The sequence below is a fragment of the Polyodon spathula genome, chromosome 2, assembly GCF_017654505.1.
Source record: "Polyodon spathula isolate WHYD16114869_AA chromosome 2, ASM1765450v1, whole genome shotgun sequence".
Classification (NCBI taxonomy): Eukaryota; Metazoa; Chordata; class Actinopteri; order Acipenseriformes; family Polyodontidae; genus Polyodon; species Polyodon spathula.
In genome coordinates, this window is record NC_054535.1 from 62,686,056 (window position 1) to 62,703,555 (window position 17,500).

Here is a 17,500-nt window from a genome sequence, read left to right on the forward strand (position 1 = left end):
AAATTCATATGTGCTGTGTGGCATTTTTTTGCTCTGTCTCCACTGTTTTTGTAAATTTTTTTGCTTTCTCTGAAAAGATATCTTTTGAGCACCTCACCCTTAAGCTGTCTGTCTGTTTCTCATCAGATCTCAAGTTGCGATTCAGTCAGCAGAAGAAAAGATTTTAATAAAAGCCACACCAAGGGCTGTAGTGTATCATTTTAGGCCACTAGTTACATCACAATGACAAATGTCAATGGTGACAACAGCAATAACCTACATCCTTTAATGGCCATGCACTGGGCTTGTCGCAATTTGACCTAGTCTCCATTTACAAAAAAAAGAAATAAAGAAAAAAATACCATTTTGAAGTGTGCTTCATTGGTGAGGGTAGGGTCCTCGTCTGGTTCAGCACAGCCGCCTGGTGTGCAAGGTATGTAGTAAAATGTCTGTGCAGGTCACAGAGTGGCAAGATTGAGAGAAAGTGTAACCGAGGGGCACTCAATCCCTGGAGTTAGGAAGTAACAGGACGCGACACACCCGTGTTAACGACGCCACTCCCTTTCTTTATATCTGTTTGATCACCGTGGGATTTAAATTTTTTTAAAATATCGATAAACTATATACATTTTCGAGACAACTCTGTAGACATTGGACAAATGTCGCAAGTTTCTCCGTCGTTTTACCAACAAAGACTCCTTTGGACCCCGACATAATCAAAAGTTGTTCAGACCTAATATTGGACATCATATATGCAACAAACAATTTCCACATCGAGAGGTATGTTAATCTCTCATATATATATTTATATTTTTTACAGCTATATATATATATGTTACAACTGAAAGGATGTTTTACAATATGTGTTCTGTGATGGGGGGGGGGTATGTAGTAAAATGTCTGTGCAGGTCACAGAGTGGCAAGATTGAGAGAAAGTGTGTGTGTATGTGTATGTGTATGTGTACTCACCGTTCTAACTAACAATACACATACACACATACTATATATATATATAAATATATATATATATATTATATATATATATATAGGTATATGTATATACATATATACATACATATATACACACACCGTAAAAATCGTTTTTAGGTCGCACGGGTGTAAAAGTCGCTACCTCCTTTTGAGACTTCAATTTTAGGGAAACACCTTTTTGGTATTTTCATAATATATTTTTTATTATTTATTTCCTACATGCTCAACACCAACAAATAGAAAGATGCATAGGTTTATTTTAGTTTGCAACCTTTTATTCCATTAATTACATTACAGTGTTCTTTGTTTTTTAAGCTGCTAGAAACTAGTAAAAAGTAAGAGTCTAAAATCAAGTTATGCATCGTATATCACATCTGTATTAAACTATCGGTATTTTATTTTACCTTATCAAGTACCCAGACAAGTTCAAGAACACATCATCTTTGCTTTTCTGAACATTTCTTTCCAAAACCATACTTAGACAATAGTTCCTGCTGCATTGGCATGTACAGATTTGTTGTATTTATTCTAGTTTAAAAGAAAATTATTAAACATTGCTGCTTCGACAATTTCAAAAAAGCAAAATTAAATAAATAAATAAAATAAACTAACAGTGTGCCATCTAATAACTAGCAAACAGAACATGTTTTGTGTTGCATACGGTACAGGACCATTGCATTCAATTTCAAGCTGTACAAATTATTTTGTTACTCGGAACCATAACCTGTTGTAGCATTTTTTCTTTCTTTTTACTGTCCTATTTTACCCAGTATCAGTCACCTGCATTATTATGGCATTGCAGTTACAATTAACGGAAGACTTGAAAAGTTTACGACTGGGCTTTCTAACCAATAGCTGTTTGGTATGGATACCAGGGGTGGGTTCACTTTGATTGTTGATAAATCAATGGCTCGGGAGGGTGGGAGTAAGGAAATTCACAGAAACTAACAGCTATTGTGTTACCACTAAGTGAAACAGTATAACTAAGATGTATTCGAGAGAATGTCAGTCAAGCTTGTGTTCTAACATTCAGAATGACTAAGGGTATGGAGAGTAAGAAATTAAAACTTTTAATTAGAACAGTGGTTTTGTGTTTCTACCTAGCAACATGACCTGAATGCCATAGATCCTGAACAAATAAATCCGGTTGAGGACAGTTAAGTTTGTGTGAGCCGTAACCGTGGCTGCAGTAATCCCATTGTGGCACTGGTACAGTAGTTTAATATTAGACACACTGGTGCATACGTCTTACCAGTGAATTAGTCGCTCCACCATTTTTAAGAGCCCCCCAAAAATGGCTGGAAAATCGACTTATTCAACGTTTTTTACGGTGTGTATGTAATATCTATCTATCTATATATTGCATGTACTATACCTTAATCTTGGGATTTTTGAGAAACCTATCTTTGTCATGCTTCCATTTGTACATGTATATGCAACGGATGCTTGTCATGTTTGTGATATTGATTACTTCAATTTTGTATATGCAGCCTTAACGGTGGATGTTACCAACATACTTGTTGGGATATGCAAAAAAAAAAAAAAAAAAAATGGCAAGACTGTAAATATTCTTTGGAGACTAACAAATTTGTAAGCACTCAAGACTAAATTGCTAAAACAAAAAATGTGAAAGAGAAACAAAAAATGTCAACAGCTAGCTTGAAACATTTACTGAGAGCTTAATTTTCATTGGCAGTGGAACAATGCTGCAATGGGCTGTCAAGTCCCATTCAATTTCTCTAGAAAACGTAATAAACATATGAAAAGCATGTATAGAGGCATCTTATTTTGACACTAATGGGCTTCATTTTCTTTTCTTGCAGGCAGAGATTGTCAAGAGGCTGAATGCTATTTGTGCCCAAGTTATTCCCTTCTTATCCCAGGAGGTAAGGACTCACAGTGAGGTCTGTCAGTTGACATTTAAATGGCTATAAAGAAGAAAAAATAATGTTATCTGCTATTCAAAACTTGTAGTTCACGTCAGATACTTCTAGTCACATGGTCACCATGTTTGGCTTCATGCTGTTTAAATTCAGTCATTTAATTGTATATGATCTGTGCTGTACAATGGAAAGTGTTCTCTTGTCCAGAGTTTTAGGTAGCTGTTTAAAAGGATTTCAGTGTCATGCTTAATACAGTTGTTCAAGGATAGGTCTGCATTTTCCAAACTGCAATGTGTGGTGTATAATAGGCCAAACTGAAATTTTGCCAGGAAGAGGTAGGGCAAAATATATTGGTGGTGCTATGGTAGTTACTTTTTTTAGATAGTTGGCCAGTTTTATTCTGTATACCCAAGGCTGGTTATTCCTTTTAAAAGTTCACAACATTAAAACCTTAAAGCTTAGTGATAGACAAGCTGCCAAATTTAATCATTTTGGGATTTAAAAGTTAGGTGATATTCTTGTAATGTTGTTGTCATTTAATTTTTTTTTTCTTCTACAAAATGAAAATATAATTTACCAGTATGCTGCTTAAAGGTTATTGCACTGCAAAATTGGCATTAAATGCCTGAAACACATGAGAGACTGCGTCATTTCACATTGATGTATGTGAAAAAAATGTGAATTTATGTAGACTGCATATTCTGTAAACGGCGGTTAATCTTCAGCAGATTCTGGCACAGAAGAGGGTGTTTGTCTCCATCTGCCATGTAGAAGTGATATTTCAACTGAATCTGACTCAAAGCTGTTTTGGAATTTGAATGAAGAAATTAGATGAATGCAGACATTACCACCGACAAGGGGAATGAATGGTTTATATAAATGAATGAGCAAAGGAAAAAAAAAAAATATATATATATATATATATATATATATATATATATATATATATATATATATATATATATATATATATAATGTTTTGTATGTCCTTTTTTTGCCAATAGCACCAGCAGCAAGTGGTTCAAGCAGTGGAAAGAGCCAAACAAGTTACCATGGCAGAGCTAAACGCCATCATTGGGGTACGTGCTCTTTCCCTGTCCTTTATGAACGACAGTATGATCATTCTTTTCTATGTCCTTCTTTGAAAGCGGCTGGTGGGTGTGGGTTTCTAGTCTTAATTTTTTAACCCTTTGTTCTGACAGCCTTGCAAACTGCAAATAAAATAAGAAAAAATGATTTGTGATATTGGATATCACACATACAGCTGTGGCCAAAAGATTTGCATCACCCTATAGCAGTAACTAATTTTGCTTTATAAAGTTGGATGAAACCTGTTGAATAATGTTAGGTTAACATTGAATTACATACCGCTTCGTAGTTTTCCTGTATAGTTAATTAAAAATGTGACATTGTGAAATCTAACATGAAATACTGTATTACTAGCATAGCTTCTGGTAGACTTTTGCAGTTTCTTTGATTACCTTTGTACTGGCCTCTTTACAGAGCCATTTTACCATGCTTTGGCTTACTCTGAGTGACCTTGTGAAACATGCCAATTATCCATAAATGATGATCTGGAAAAAATACCATGGGGTAATGAACAGATTATGAATGAAACATGGAAATTCAATGGGTATTCCTGTACATGATTAAAAAGTTATTTTATTTGAACCGAAATGTGTGACAGGTTAACTTTTATATAGCTGTATTAATGCAATGTAACCCATGTGCATTTCATTAACAATTATTACGTTTATATATCAAATTGAATTAATTGGAAGAGCTACTTTAAACAGGAACAAACACCCCTTTTTTTACTTTGTGTGCTTTTATAATGGTACAGTTGATTCACTGGTGCCTGTTGTCTAGTTAGAAATGTCTGTTTGTCGTGAGTTAATCGAATGACAGCTAATAGGGGTGCTCAGAGCTCTGTATTGTACGGTAAATAGGTGCATATTATGTTTAAAAAATTACAGTTTGATGTTGACTAGAATTGAGTGGTGCTTGGAGTGAGATTGCTTTTAGATGGAGATGGTCTTAACTCCATTTTACATGGCATTTGTGATTTGAATAAATTAAACTGTCCCTATATAAAACAAGAAATGTATTTGGCAGATAATAATCTAATGCTACTTTTTATTTGAGTAACACCAGCTACAAGCTCTTATATAATATATTCATTTTTATTGAATGATTCTAAGTTCTCTCAATAGCTGTATTTCCATATATCTTAAAGGAAGACAGTAGAAGTAAATGTACTGTGATACAGTAGGTACTCCAGTAATGAGACACTATCTTGACACATAGTGCAACTGCACAGTTTAATTGCATGCAAATATAATGCATAATTAGTAATGTAGGCATACATTTGTCATTAAATCAACCTTTTTAAAATAGTTGTTTTGCAACATCACTGGTTTCATTTAACTCTCTCTCAAAAAAAAAAAAAAAAAAAAAAAACAACTTGCAAATTGCATTTCAGTGTAAACACCTTGATTTTAATCTGTCCCTGTGTGTCTATACTTATAAAACTGCAGGGCAGTTCCCTTTATTGTGCTAGTGAGAATATATTTTATGAAGAAATGTGTTGCAGGCTTACTGGTGTATAGAGTTAACCTTTAAATAAAGCGCTTCAGAGGGTATGAAAGTACTGGTTGTTCACACGCTGCAGTGGAATTAAGGTGCAAATCTGTTTTATCTCAATGATGAATTAATCACCGCTGCAGGTGCCTGCAGTTGTTTTCGGCTTTATTTATTTTCTTTTGTAATATAGATCATAAAGTTATATTTCTCCAATTTGTTTTGTATTTTCCATTATTTATGATTTGTAATGAAAGTCTTTTGGTTTTTTTGTTCATCATAGCAAAAACACTTTGAAATGCTAATTGCATTTACTTTGATTAAAATTCAAATGGCCAAGTGAAGATGAGGATAAGGGTCCCTGAATAATCAATCTAAAGTGAGGGTAGTGCTTCATTTAAATCTCCTCTTGTTGCTTAAAAAAAATAAAAAGTAAGCAAGCTGGGGGTTGGGATCAGAACACTCGATCAGAGTGTTTACAGCCTCTGGAGGTGGTCTGTCTGGCGCTTGATTAGTAATTGGTTACATTTCCCTGAAATCTTGGATGGCTTTCTCACCATGGGAAAAGGACGGCAGTTAGTAGTAATTAGAGCAGTATAAGATACAAGTGACCTCTTGTTCAGTCTTTCAACTATGAATTTGAACTAAGACTGAATAGGGCTAGTTACATACAGTGCCTATAGAAAGTCTACACCTCCTTTAAAAATGTTCACTATTTGTTGCCTTATAGCCTGGTATTAAAATATTTTTTTGTTTTCTTTTTCATTTATTTACACATTCTTCCCCACAACTTCCAAGTGAAAAAATATTCTAGAAATTTGTAGAAAATTAATAAAAAATAAAAACTGAAATAGCTTCGTTGGATAAGTGTCCACCCCCTCTTGTAATAGCAATCCTAAATTATCTCAGGTTTAACCAATCACCTTCAAAATCACACACCAAGTGGCCTCCACCTGTGTTAAATTATAGTGATTCACATGATTTCAGGATAAATTCAGCAGTTCCTGTAGGTGTATGGCACCACCAAGACCCTGCCTAGATCATTCCGTCTCTTCAAACTGGATGACCAAGGAAGGAGTCTGATCAGAGAGGCTACCAGGAGGCCAATGGCAGCCTTTTAAGAGCTGCAGGCTTTTATAGCCAAGACTTGTCAAAGTGTCTCCCAATCACTCCACAAATCTGGCCTGTATGGTAGGGTGGCAAGAAGGAAGCCATTACTCAAGAAAGCCCACCTTGAATCCTGTTTGTATTATGCAAAAAAACACTCAGGAGATTCTGTAGCCATGTGGCAAAAAGTTTTGTGGTCTGACGAAACTAAAATGGAACTTTTTGTCCTAAATGCAAAGCGTTATGTTTGGCACAAACCCAACACAGCGCATCACCCAAAGAACACCATCCCTACTGTGAAGCATGGTGGTGGCAGCATCATGTTATGGGGATGTTTTGCATTGGCAGGGGCTGGGGCGTTTAGCAAGATAGAAGGGAAAATAAATGGAGCAAAGTACAGAGAAGTCCTTGAGGAAAACCTGCTGCCCTCTGCAAGAAAGCTGAAACTGGGACCGAAGTTCACCTTTCAGCATGACAACGACCCAAAGCACACAGCCAAAGCTACACTGGAGTGGCTAAGGAACAAAAAGGTAAATGTCCTTGAGGGGCCCAGTCAGAGCCCCGACCTAAATCCAGTCGAAAATTTGTGGCATGACTTGAAGATTGCTGTCCATCAACACACCCCAAAGAACTTGACAGAGCTTGAACAGTTTTGTGAAGAAGAATGGTCAAATATTGCCAAATCTAGGTGTGCAAAGTTGGTAGAGACCTATCCAAACAGACTCTCAGCTGTAATTGCTGCAAAGGTGCTTCCACCGAATATTAACTCTGGGCTGTGGAGACTTATCCAGTTATGATCTTTCATTTGTTTATATTTTTAATGTATAATTTTTTTCTCAATAAAAACTTTTTTCCCCTTAACCGTGTGAAGTATGATATGTAGAGAAGTGGGAAAAAAATCCTCATTTTTTGATACTCTGAAGCACTGACACAACAAAATATGAAAAAAGTTCAAGGGGGTATAGACTTTCACATACATACATATACGTGAAAAAGTATTTGCCCCCTGTCTGATTTTCTGCATTTTTGCATACTTTTGACACTGAATGTTATCAGCTCTTCAACCAAAATCTAATATTAGATAAAAGAACACAGTAATAAAAACATTTATGCTTTATTTCATTTATTTATTAAAGAAAGTTATGCAACACCCAATGCCCCTGTGTGGAAAACTAATCGCCACCTTAGTCTCAATAACTGGTTACACCACCTTTAGCAGTAATAACCTCAACCAAACCCTTCCTATAGTTATTGATCAGTCTCTCACAGTGCCTTGGAGGAATTTTGGCCCACTCTTTCATGTAGAATTGCTTCAACTCAGTGACATTTGTGGGTTTTCGAGCACAAACTGCTCATTTCAGGTCCTGCCACAACATCTCAATGGGGTTTAGGTCTGGACTTTGACTAGGCCATTCCAAAACTTTAAATTTCTTGTTCTTCAACCATTCTGATGTAGACTTGCTTGTGTGTTTCGGATCATTGTCTTGTTGCATGACCTAGCTGTGCTTCCCTTTCTGCTCATGATTATATGGCCTGACATTCTCCTATAGAATTCTCTGATACAGAGCAGAATTCATGGTTCCTTCAATGATGGCAAGTTGTCCAGATCCTGATGTAGCAAAGCATCCCTAAATCATGATACTGCCACCACCATGCTTGACCGTTGGTATGAGGTTCCTACTGTGGAATGCAGTGTTTGGTTTTCGCCAGACATAACAGGGCCCATATTGGCCAAAAAGTTCCACTTCTGATCATCTGTATATAGAACATTGTTCCAGAACTCTTGAATATCATCCAGGTGCTTTTTGGCAAACTTAAGACAAACATTCATGTTCTTCTTAGTGAGCAGTGGTTTCCGTGTTGCTACTCTGCCATGAATCCCATTTTTGCCCAGTGTCTTTCTGATGGTGGAGTCATGAACACTGAGGCGAGAAAGGCCTGCAGATCCCTGTTGTTATAGGGTTCTTTGTGACTTCTTGGACGATTTTACGCCTTACTCTTGGAGAGATTTTGGCAGGACGGACACTCCTGGGAAGATTCACTACTGTTCCAAATGTTCTCCATTTGGATAATATGGCTCTGACAGTGGTTTGGTGGAGCCCCAGATCCTTAGAAATGGCTCTGTAACCCTTTCCAGACTGATAGGCATCAACAGTTTTTTTTCGGAGGTCATCAGGAATTTCTTTTGATCGTGGCATGATGTACCTCTAGAACCTGTGTGCTGGCAACTTCATTCTGATGGTAAGGGCCAAAGTTAATCAGATTTATATTGGGCAGGGCTGGCCCAAATCAGGCCTGATTGTTAACCAAAGGTATTCAAACAGCTGGCCCTAATTATCCCTTTAGTTGGGTTGAGTTAACTAGGGGGGCAATAACTTTTTCACACATGAAGATTGCATGTTTGATTACCTTGCACACCAAACAAATGATAGAAGCACCAAACTGGTGTCATTTTTTCTCTCAGGCTCCCTCTGTATACAACCCACAAAAAGATCTGACCAAATTCAATGTGAAAAATGCAGAAAATCAGACTGGGGCAAATACTTTTTCATGGCACTGTGTGTGTTTTATATATATATATATATATATATATATATATATATATATATATATATATATATATATATAGATTCAGTAAAATCTCTTGCTTATTAAGAAACTGCTGAAGGGTTTGTTACAAGACATCACTTTACAATAGAGATTCAATTACTGTATACATTGTGGCCTTTAAAGAGGACGTAGCGGGGTTCCAAAAATATTGCTTTATAAGTCCTCACGTGTTGCTATAACTGTTTAAATAACGTACTGTAATTATTTTCATTAACATCCTGACAACCTTTTACTCTTATGTTTTCTATAGTCTGTTTTCAAAGCCATCTCCTCTGTAGTGCAATGGGGATTGAGAGCAGGGGCGTGTCCTGATCGCTGCAGGTTGTGCTGGTTTGACCAATGTCACGGTCACGCACAGCACAACTGAAGGAAATCCTTTTGAAAATAACCCTTTTCAAAAACGTATCTTTATTTTCCAACAAAACATATTCAGACTTTTAACAGCATGAATAAGAAAAAAACAGGAAATAATTGGGCCAGTTTATGAGATAGCTTTCTTAATCTTTAAAATAAGTTATGCAAAATGTGCAATGTATTTTTAAAGCAGCACTGGCATATTACCAACTCAAATGCTGTTCAGCTAGGTCTTGTTTTGTAGTAATAAAGTGTATAACGTTACGGTCATCGTTTTCACTGAAACGTTTGTGTTTTTATAGTGGGTAAAGGTTTTAATGCTAACCGAATTGCTCTGCTGTCAGCTTTTGCTATCCCAGTTGAGTAAACATTTCACAGTTACATAATACTGCTACATTAAACAAACAGCGGTACTTTTTTATCGTTTTACAGTAGCAGTTAAGGTCATTAGGCTACTCTCAGATCATTAAAAAAATGCCATGCATGGGCTTTACAGAAAGAGCCAGGGCATAAGCAATATTAATATTTTTTTTTTTTTTCTGTAAGTGACTCCCTCCTTGTCTCGCATGTTATTTATTTCTTAGCACCCAGTGCTTGTTACAAAGTATCCCATTATAAAATATCACAATTCAAAATATCACATTACAGATAAGAGCAATTATAAAATACAATAAAATCAGTAGTAAATAAGAGCAAATTCAAATTACAAAAAAAGTGAATATAGTTACCTTTTAAGAGGAAAATCAAGTATAAGATACAGAAAATATAATTGATTGAAAACAGTAGTAGAATCCAGAAAATTGTGGAGCAGTGAAGTACAAATACAAGATTATGCAAGTATTAATACAATTGGGTACCATATAGTCCAGTGTAGTTGAATTGTGCGGTTTTACTTATGCTGTCTGAACGGGTGTGTTGAGGAGGCAGGGAGTGAGCAGTCCAGATATCTGTGGGTAGGTCGTTCCACCACTGAGGGGCAAGCGTGGAGAAGCAGCAGGCTCTGGAGGTGGGGGAGCATAAGGGGGGTACAGATAGTCTGCCCGTGGCAGAGGAGCGGAGGGGGCGAGAGGGGGTGTAGGGAGCAGTGGTGTAGCCAGAATTTTGTTTCAGGGTGGGATGGAGATTTTTCAAGATTGGGAATAATTTTTAAAAATGTTTATGCAAGTAAAAATTAACTACACTCTAAACTTGCAATTAACAGTCACCCTATTTAGAACCGTGATCACATCCCAATCACACTTATCACTACTATACAGTTATCAAACATGCAGATTAAATAGCGGAAAGAATAACCTACCTTACCTGATGTTTAAGTTCCCAAGTCCATCATCCTATTTTTCATTGCAAACTTGTTGAGTACTTATAGTCTTGGTTTTACAATAGCCATTTAAAGCATGATTCGCACAGGACTAAAAACCTCACAGTTAATCAAAAGCAGAGGACATCTAGTAACCTCCCAAACATGGATTACTTTTTATCAACGAAAGTTGATAAAAAGCAATGTGGCCAGAGAAGGTGCTTTTGTGCATAATTTGTAAATGGTGAACCAGGTTTAAATCATTTATTTTTTTGTACATTCCTTTCCAAAGGCTACAATAACCATTTCATCCTTTGAATGATATATAATTCCATCAGTGGTGGTGCGTCCTAAGAGGCTACAGAGGCTAAGCCTACGTATAATTTTCATCAAAAAAAAAAACCTTACCTCATGTCAGGGGTCTCCAACCCTGGTCGTGGACCTCTACTGTGGCTGCTGGTTTTAGTTTCAACCAATCTGTTACTTAATTGAACCAATTATTGGCCTAATTAGTCAAAATGAACAGGTGTTCTAGATCTTTAGCCACTGATGATGTAAAGACACCTATAAAATCTGCTGGATAGGGGCTCTCCAGGACCAGCGTTGGAGATCCCTGCTTTATGTCATGCTTTCCAAAGTCTGCTATATGGCTATTGGCTAATGTCGCCTCAAAATGGGTGGGATTCTGTGTGTCACCTGCAATCACCCTCTGTCTGTCAAATTTTACTGTATTGGCTACACGATGCAAGCTTGCGGCTAGCCTCTAGTACTCATAATTAGACTTAATCTTGACGTCTCTGTTGACCGGCAAGTTTTGGGTCACGTGTGACTACTCCCTGAAGTTTCGATTTCCATACAGTACATTGTTTTAATTCATATACCATTTTCCTTACTTTCAATTGAGGAAAAAATAAGAATAAAAAAATAAATAAATAAATAAAGGTCGTCCAAAGCCTAAATTGGACCAACAGGGAGGACCAAAACAAAATTGCCTTAATTGCTCATCCTACGAAAAAACAAAATGGTTGAGTATTTGCAAATATATTTTCTACAAATTTACATCACTCAGGATTCATCAGTTAAGTCAGTCCACAATGTTTTTGTTATATTCAGTTACTTGACTTATGTGCTGCATATATATTAGTGTATTGCATTTCTTATTAAATTACAAAGTAGCTTTTGAAACATGCAACGTTTTATGATGTATAACAAGTATGTTTATTTATTCACTTATTAAAAGTCAGGAGCTGCTTCTCATTTCCATACATATATTCACATGCACCGTTAAAACCATTCATTTAAGTCTCCAATTATGTTTTAGTATTTTCTCCTGTCCCCAATTTGGTTGCCCTGTCATTTGTTTTTTTTACTAAACTGTAGAATCAGAACAGACTAACTTACGAGAGGGATGTGATATGTCTGCTTCCCTGCTTGCAGTTCTATGTAATACAAACAACCGGTAGTTGCCAAAAGGACATAAACTCCTGAGAGGCTCCAAAGTGGCGCATCCAGTACTCCGCGTGAAGTGCAGGATGCGCACTGTAGCCTGGAGATTGCCGGTTTGGGTCCAGGCTATTCCACTGCTGGCCCTGGACAGGAGTTCCAGGGGGTGGCGCACAATTGGCAGAGTGCTGCCCAGGGTGGGTAGGGCTTGGGTCGGCCAAGGTGTCGTCGTCTCACCGTGCACCAGCGACCCCTGTAGACTGGCCGGGCATCTGCGGGCCTGCCTGTCTGCAAGCGGTCCAGAGCTGCGTGGTCCTCCAATGCTATAGCTCTGAAGGTAGCTGCATGGGGGCCCTGCAAAGTGAAAAGAAGTGAATGGCTGACGGCAGAAGTTTCGGAGGACGCGTTTGCTCATCTTTGTCTGTCCCGAGTCACTATGGGAGTTGCAGCTGTAAGCCAAGCTTTAAAAAGAATCGGGCATTTCAAATTGGGGAGAAAAATGGGGTAAAAAAACAACTGCTGAGATATATATTTTTTCTCAAAATTAAAAAAAAACAACCAAATAAATAAAATAAAGTACCTAAACTTCTCGCTTCAAACGAGACAGTTTAATCCCTGGTGCATCAGACAATGGCTTTGCAAATTAGTCTAATCAAGTCAACCACGCCATGTTTTAATTTCTTCTGTTTTCCACCTGCTGTGGCAAACATATTCGACATTTCCCTTTGACTCATCATGATATCAGTAATATTATAGTATAGAAACAGTAGAGTGCATGCATTTTGTGGTGTTGATTTATAATCACACAACAGCACATAGCAACCGTCATTGACTTCATTCCAGATCTGGGTTAGATTGTAATGATTAGAAAAATGTATTTTATTTGTTTCTGAAGAAAATTTAGACTATCTTATATTTTTATTTTTTTTATTTTTTATTTTTTTTAAATTTAGTCGTTGCCAATTATTTGTTATTTTCTCCCAATTTGAAATACCCAATTAGTATTTGGGCTCAGCTCACCGCTACCACCCCTGCGCTGACTCTGGAGCGGTGAAGGTGAACACACGCTGTCCTCCGAAGTGTGTGCCGTCAGCCAACTGCTTCTTTACACACTGCGGATTCACCATGCAGCCACCCAGGAACAACAGCGTTGGAGGACAACACCGCTCCCAGGGTGCTAACAGGCAAGCTGTTAGCAATATTAGATCTGGACTGTAAATCCAAACATTTGACTAATTGATTAGTAACTCTATTTGGTTAGTATTGAAACATTAATAGCTTCAACTTAGTCACAAAAATGTATTAACCACAGACATCAATTGGATTTTTAAATTGTTACCACGTACAAAAGTTAGTAAGAAAATGTTTCTGTTACAACTCAGTGGAAACATCAGTATATGAACACACTTATCCCAATGAATATCCCAAAAGCATGGACTTTTACCATCCGTTAGTGTCATCTCCCAGCAGAGCAATTGCATGACTTTAAAGAATAAGCAGTGGGGTTCCCGAAAAATATATATATATAACTTTAAAGTCTACTTCAAAGCTTCTTTCTATTAGTACTGCACTGATAGTGTAAGGATTATTGCCCACATTGTCAAACAGGTAACACAGCAATAATGATCCGCTGAAAAGCCACAGCAATCGTTTTATTGGTGTTTTATTTATTTATTTATTTATTTAAATCGCTCTTCCTGCGATGATTTAGAGCAGGGTTTCCCAATCCTGGTCCTAGGGACCCCTGTGTCTGCTGGTTTTCATTCTAACTGAGTTCTCAATTACTTAATTGAACCCTTAATTAAACTATCCATTAGCTTCAGTAGACCTTTTTTAGTTTTCAGCTTTTAAACAGTTTGAGGTTTCAAGTTAAATATACATACAATTTTAGAAGCAACTTGAAATCAGAATCATTTTAGGATCTGAAAACAATGAAAAAGGTCTAATTAAGCACATTATTAGTTAAATTAAGGGTTTGATTAAGTAATTGAGAACTCAGTGAAAACCAGCAGACACAGGTCTCCCAGGACCAGGATCTCAAACCTCAGTGCATTACAGCGGCCATTTTAAAAAGAGTTTTGAAACAGACTAAGTTTTACAAGTAGAGCCCTGTGTTTTTCACGTATGAAATAAAATGAAATGTAACAAACATGTAAAATGAAGTAAAACTTATATTCAAATATAAAAACAAAAAAGTGTTATAAAGCAAACATAGAATGACATTTTTAAATTGTGAGGTTTATACAAAAAAAAATAGTTTAAATAAATAAAGGGAAACGGGTGATCTGACTAGCACTTGTGTAGATGTAGTGTTTGGGAATTAAAATCGTGATGGAAGAGACGTTTGTTTTCTATTTTAATAGTATACATTTAAACATGCATATAGCTTACTGCAGAACAAATACGTTTTGTCGACTGATGAGAGCTATCAGTACTTGGTGTCTTTTTGTGTGCATTTGTATAAGACTGACTTAATTTGGTGACGTTGCTGTTTTGTAACTGAACTGTATCTTGCTAAGACAGCCCACACAACATTTGACAGGCTGCACAACCATTTATCAGCTGAGATGGTTATTGGTTGTTGATTACGTTGGAAATTAATTGTATCCTGTGATTACTCAGTAAAGCCCAGCTGCACAGCATTTAACAAGCTGCACAAAACGTGACAATAAGCGAGTTTGTGAGATGATATTAAGAGAGGTAATTTCTCAAAGAACCTATGGTGCATGGAGAGTGGTTTTTCAAAAATTGTACTGGAGCAAATGTTTTGGTTTTGAATGGATATTAATGAGTGAATCTGCTTTGCTTAATGTTTTAAGTACTGAGAAACCCTCCAGTCTTGTTGCCTCAGTACAATGGGATTGAAATACAAATCTTGTCAGGTTTTTTTTTTTTTTTTTTTAACTGGTAGATTGCTGTATGTGAAGTTATGATGACAGTCCCACAATAGTAGGGCAGTGTAAATATACACAGTGCCTATAGAAAGTCTACACTCCCTTGAACTTTGTTCACATTTTGTTGTGTCAGTGCCTCAGATTTCATGCATTTAAATTATGCTTTTTTCCACTTATCGACACACCATACTCCACGCTGTTAAGGGGGGAAAAAAGTTTTTATTGAGAAAAAAATTGTATATTAAATACAAAACTGAAAGATCATAATTGGATAAGTCTACACCCCCCTGAGTTAATACTTGGTGGAAGTACCTTTGGCAGCAGTCTGTTAGGATAGGTCTCTTTGCACACCTAGGTTGGATATATATATTATCTATATATATATATATATATATATATATATATATATATATATATATATATACACACACACACACACACACACACACACACACACACACACACACACAGTACTGTGCAAAAGTTTTAGGCAGGTGTGAAAAAATGCTGTAAAGTAAGAATGCTTTCAAAAATAGACATGTTCATAGTTTATATTTATCAATTAACAAAATGCAAAGTGAGTGAACCCAAGAAAAATCTACATCAAATCAATATATGGGATGACCACCCTTTGCCTTCAAATCAGTATCATTTCTTCTAGGTACACTTGCACACAGTTTTTGAAGGAACTCTGCAGGTAGGTTGGCCCAAACATCTTGGAGAACTAACCACAGTTCTTCTGTGGATTTAGGCAGCCTCAGTTGCTTCCCTGTCTTCATGTAATCCCAGACAGACTCAGTCAGGGCTCTGTGGGGGCCATACCATCACTTCCAGGACTCCTTCTTGTTCTTTACGCTGAAGATAGTTCTTAATGACTTTCGCTGTATGTTTGGGGTCGTTGTCATGCTGCAGAATAAATTTGGGGCCAATCAGATGCCTACCTGATGGTATTGCATGATGGATAAGTATCTGCCTATACTTTTCAGCATTGAGGAGACCATTAAGTCTGACCAAATGATTTTTCTTGTGTTCACTCACTTTGCATTTTGTTAATTGATAATTATAAACTATTAACATGTCTATATGTGTGTGTGTGTGTACATTTATTTTTTTCTTTCTGTTTTATCTTGTGTTTTTATGAGGACATGGGTAGTAAATACTGTAAATAGGCAGTTAGAGTGGGAGACTATGTTACTGTTACTGCTGCTAGTGAGAAATTATGGTAACTAAATTATTTTTGTATGCGAGGTCTATATGTCAATGTGTTTTTGAAAAAAAGCGGATGTTGTTTAATTTATGTACTTAATTTATGTATTTATGTAGTTAAAACATGATGTATACTATACTGTTTTTGGCATGGGTGTCCACAGGTAGGAACTGCAGGTGTACATCTTTAGGTCTGATTTTTTTTTAAATAAACATCTTGCCTCTCCTACGTGTCGACAGCAACAAGTTTATATATATATATATATATATATATATATATATATATATATATATATATACAGTGGCTTGCAAAAGTATTCAGACCCCTGACCAATTCTCTCAGATTACTGAATTACAAATGGTACATTGAAATTTCGTTCTTTTTGATATTTTATTTTTAAACACTCTTTTATGAACAATATTGGGAAATATTTTTAAGAAAAATAAAAAACTGAAATTTCTTGCTTGCAAAAGTATTCAACCCCTGTGCTGTGGAAGCTCCCAGTTTGCACCGATGAAAGAAATTGCCCAAACGAGGACACAATTACCTTACCATTGGCCTCCACCTGTGAACCATTAAAGTTGCTGTCACATTTTCTGGATAAAAACCCCACTGTAGAAGGATCATTGGTAAGGCTGTGAATCTGAAGGAAAATGAAGACCAAAGAGCATTCTACAGAAGTTAGAGATAAAGTAATACAAATGCATAGATTAGGGAAAGGGTACAAAATAATATCCAAGTGTTTGGATATCCCAGTGAGCACAGTTGGATCAATAATCAGGAAGTGGAAGCGTCATCACACCACCCAGGCACTGCCAAGAAAAGGCCGTCCCTCAAAACTCAGCGCTCAAACAAGAAGACTTGTGAGAGAAGCCACAGAGAGGCCAACAATCACTTTGAAGGAGCTACAGAGTTCAGTGGCTGGGAGTGGAGTAATGGTGCACCAGTCAACCATATCAAGAGCTCTGCATAACACTGGCCTGTATGGGAGGGTGGCAAGAAAGAAGCTGTTACTCAAAAAGTAGCATCTGAAAGCACATCTGGAGTTTGCCAGAAAGCATGAGAGTGACCCAGCTGCGATGTGGGAAAAGGTTTTGTGGTCAGATGAGACCAAGATAGAGCTTTTTGGCCAAAACTCAAAGCGCTATGTGTGGCG

General features: G+C 36.8%; 1 protein-coding gene across 2 annotated transcripts in view; it reads left to right on the forward strand.

Annotated features, from left to right (window-relative positions):
• Nucleotides 1–17,500, forward strand: part of LOC121299012 (transducin-like enhancer protein 4) — a 99,491-nt gene that overhangs the window by 15,519 nt on the left and 66,472 nt on the right. For both annotated transcript variants that reach the window (XM_041226444.1, XM_041226454.1), the window contains exons 5-6: nt 2,793–2,855; nt 3,857–3,931. In XM_041226444.1, the coding sequence (XP_041082378.1) occupies nt 2,793–2,855; nt 3,857–3,931 (138 nt within the window). The remainder of the gene's footprint in view (nt 1–2,792; nt 2,856–3,856; nt 3,932–17,500) is intronic.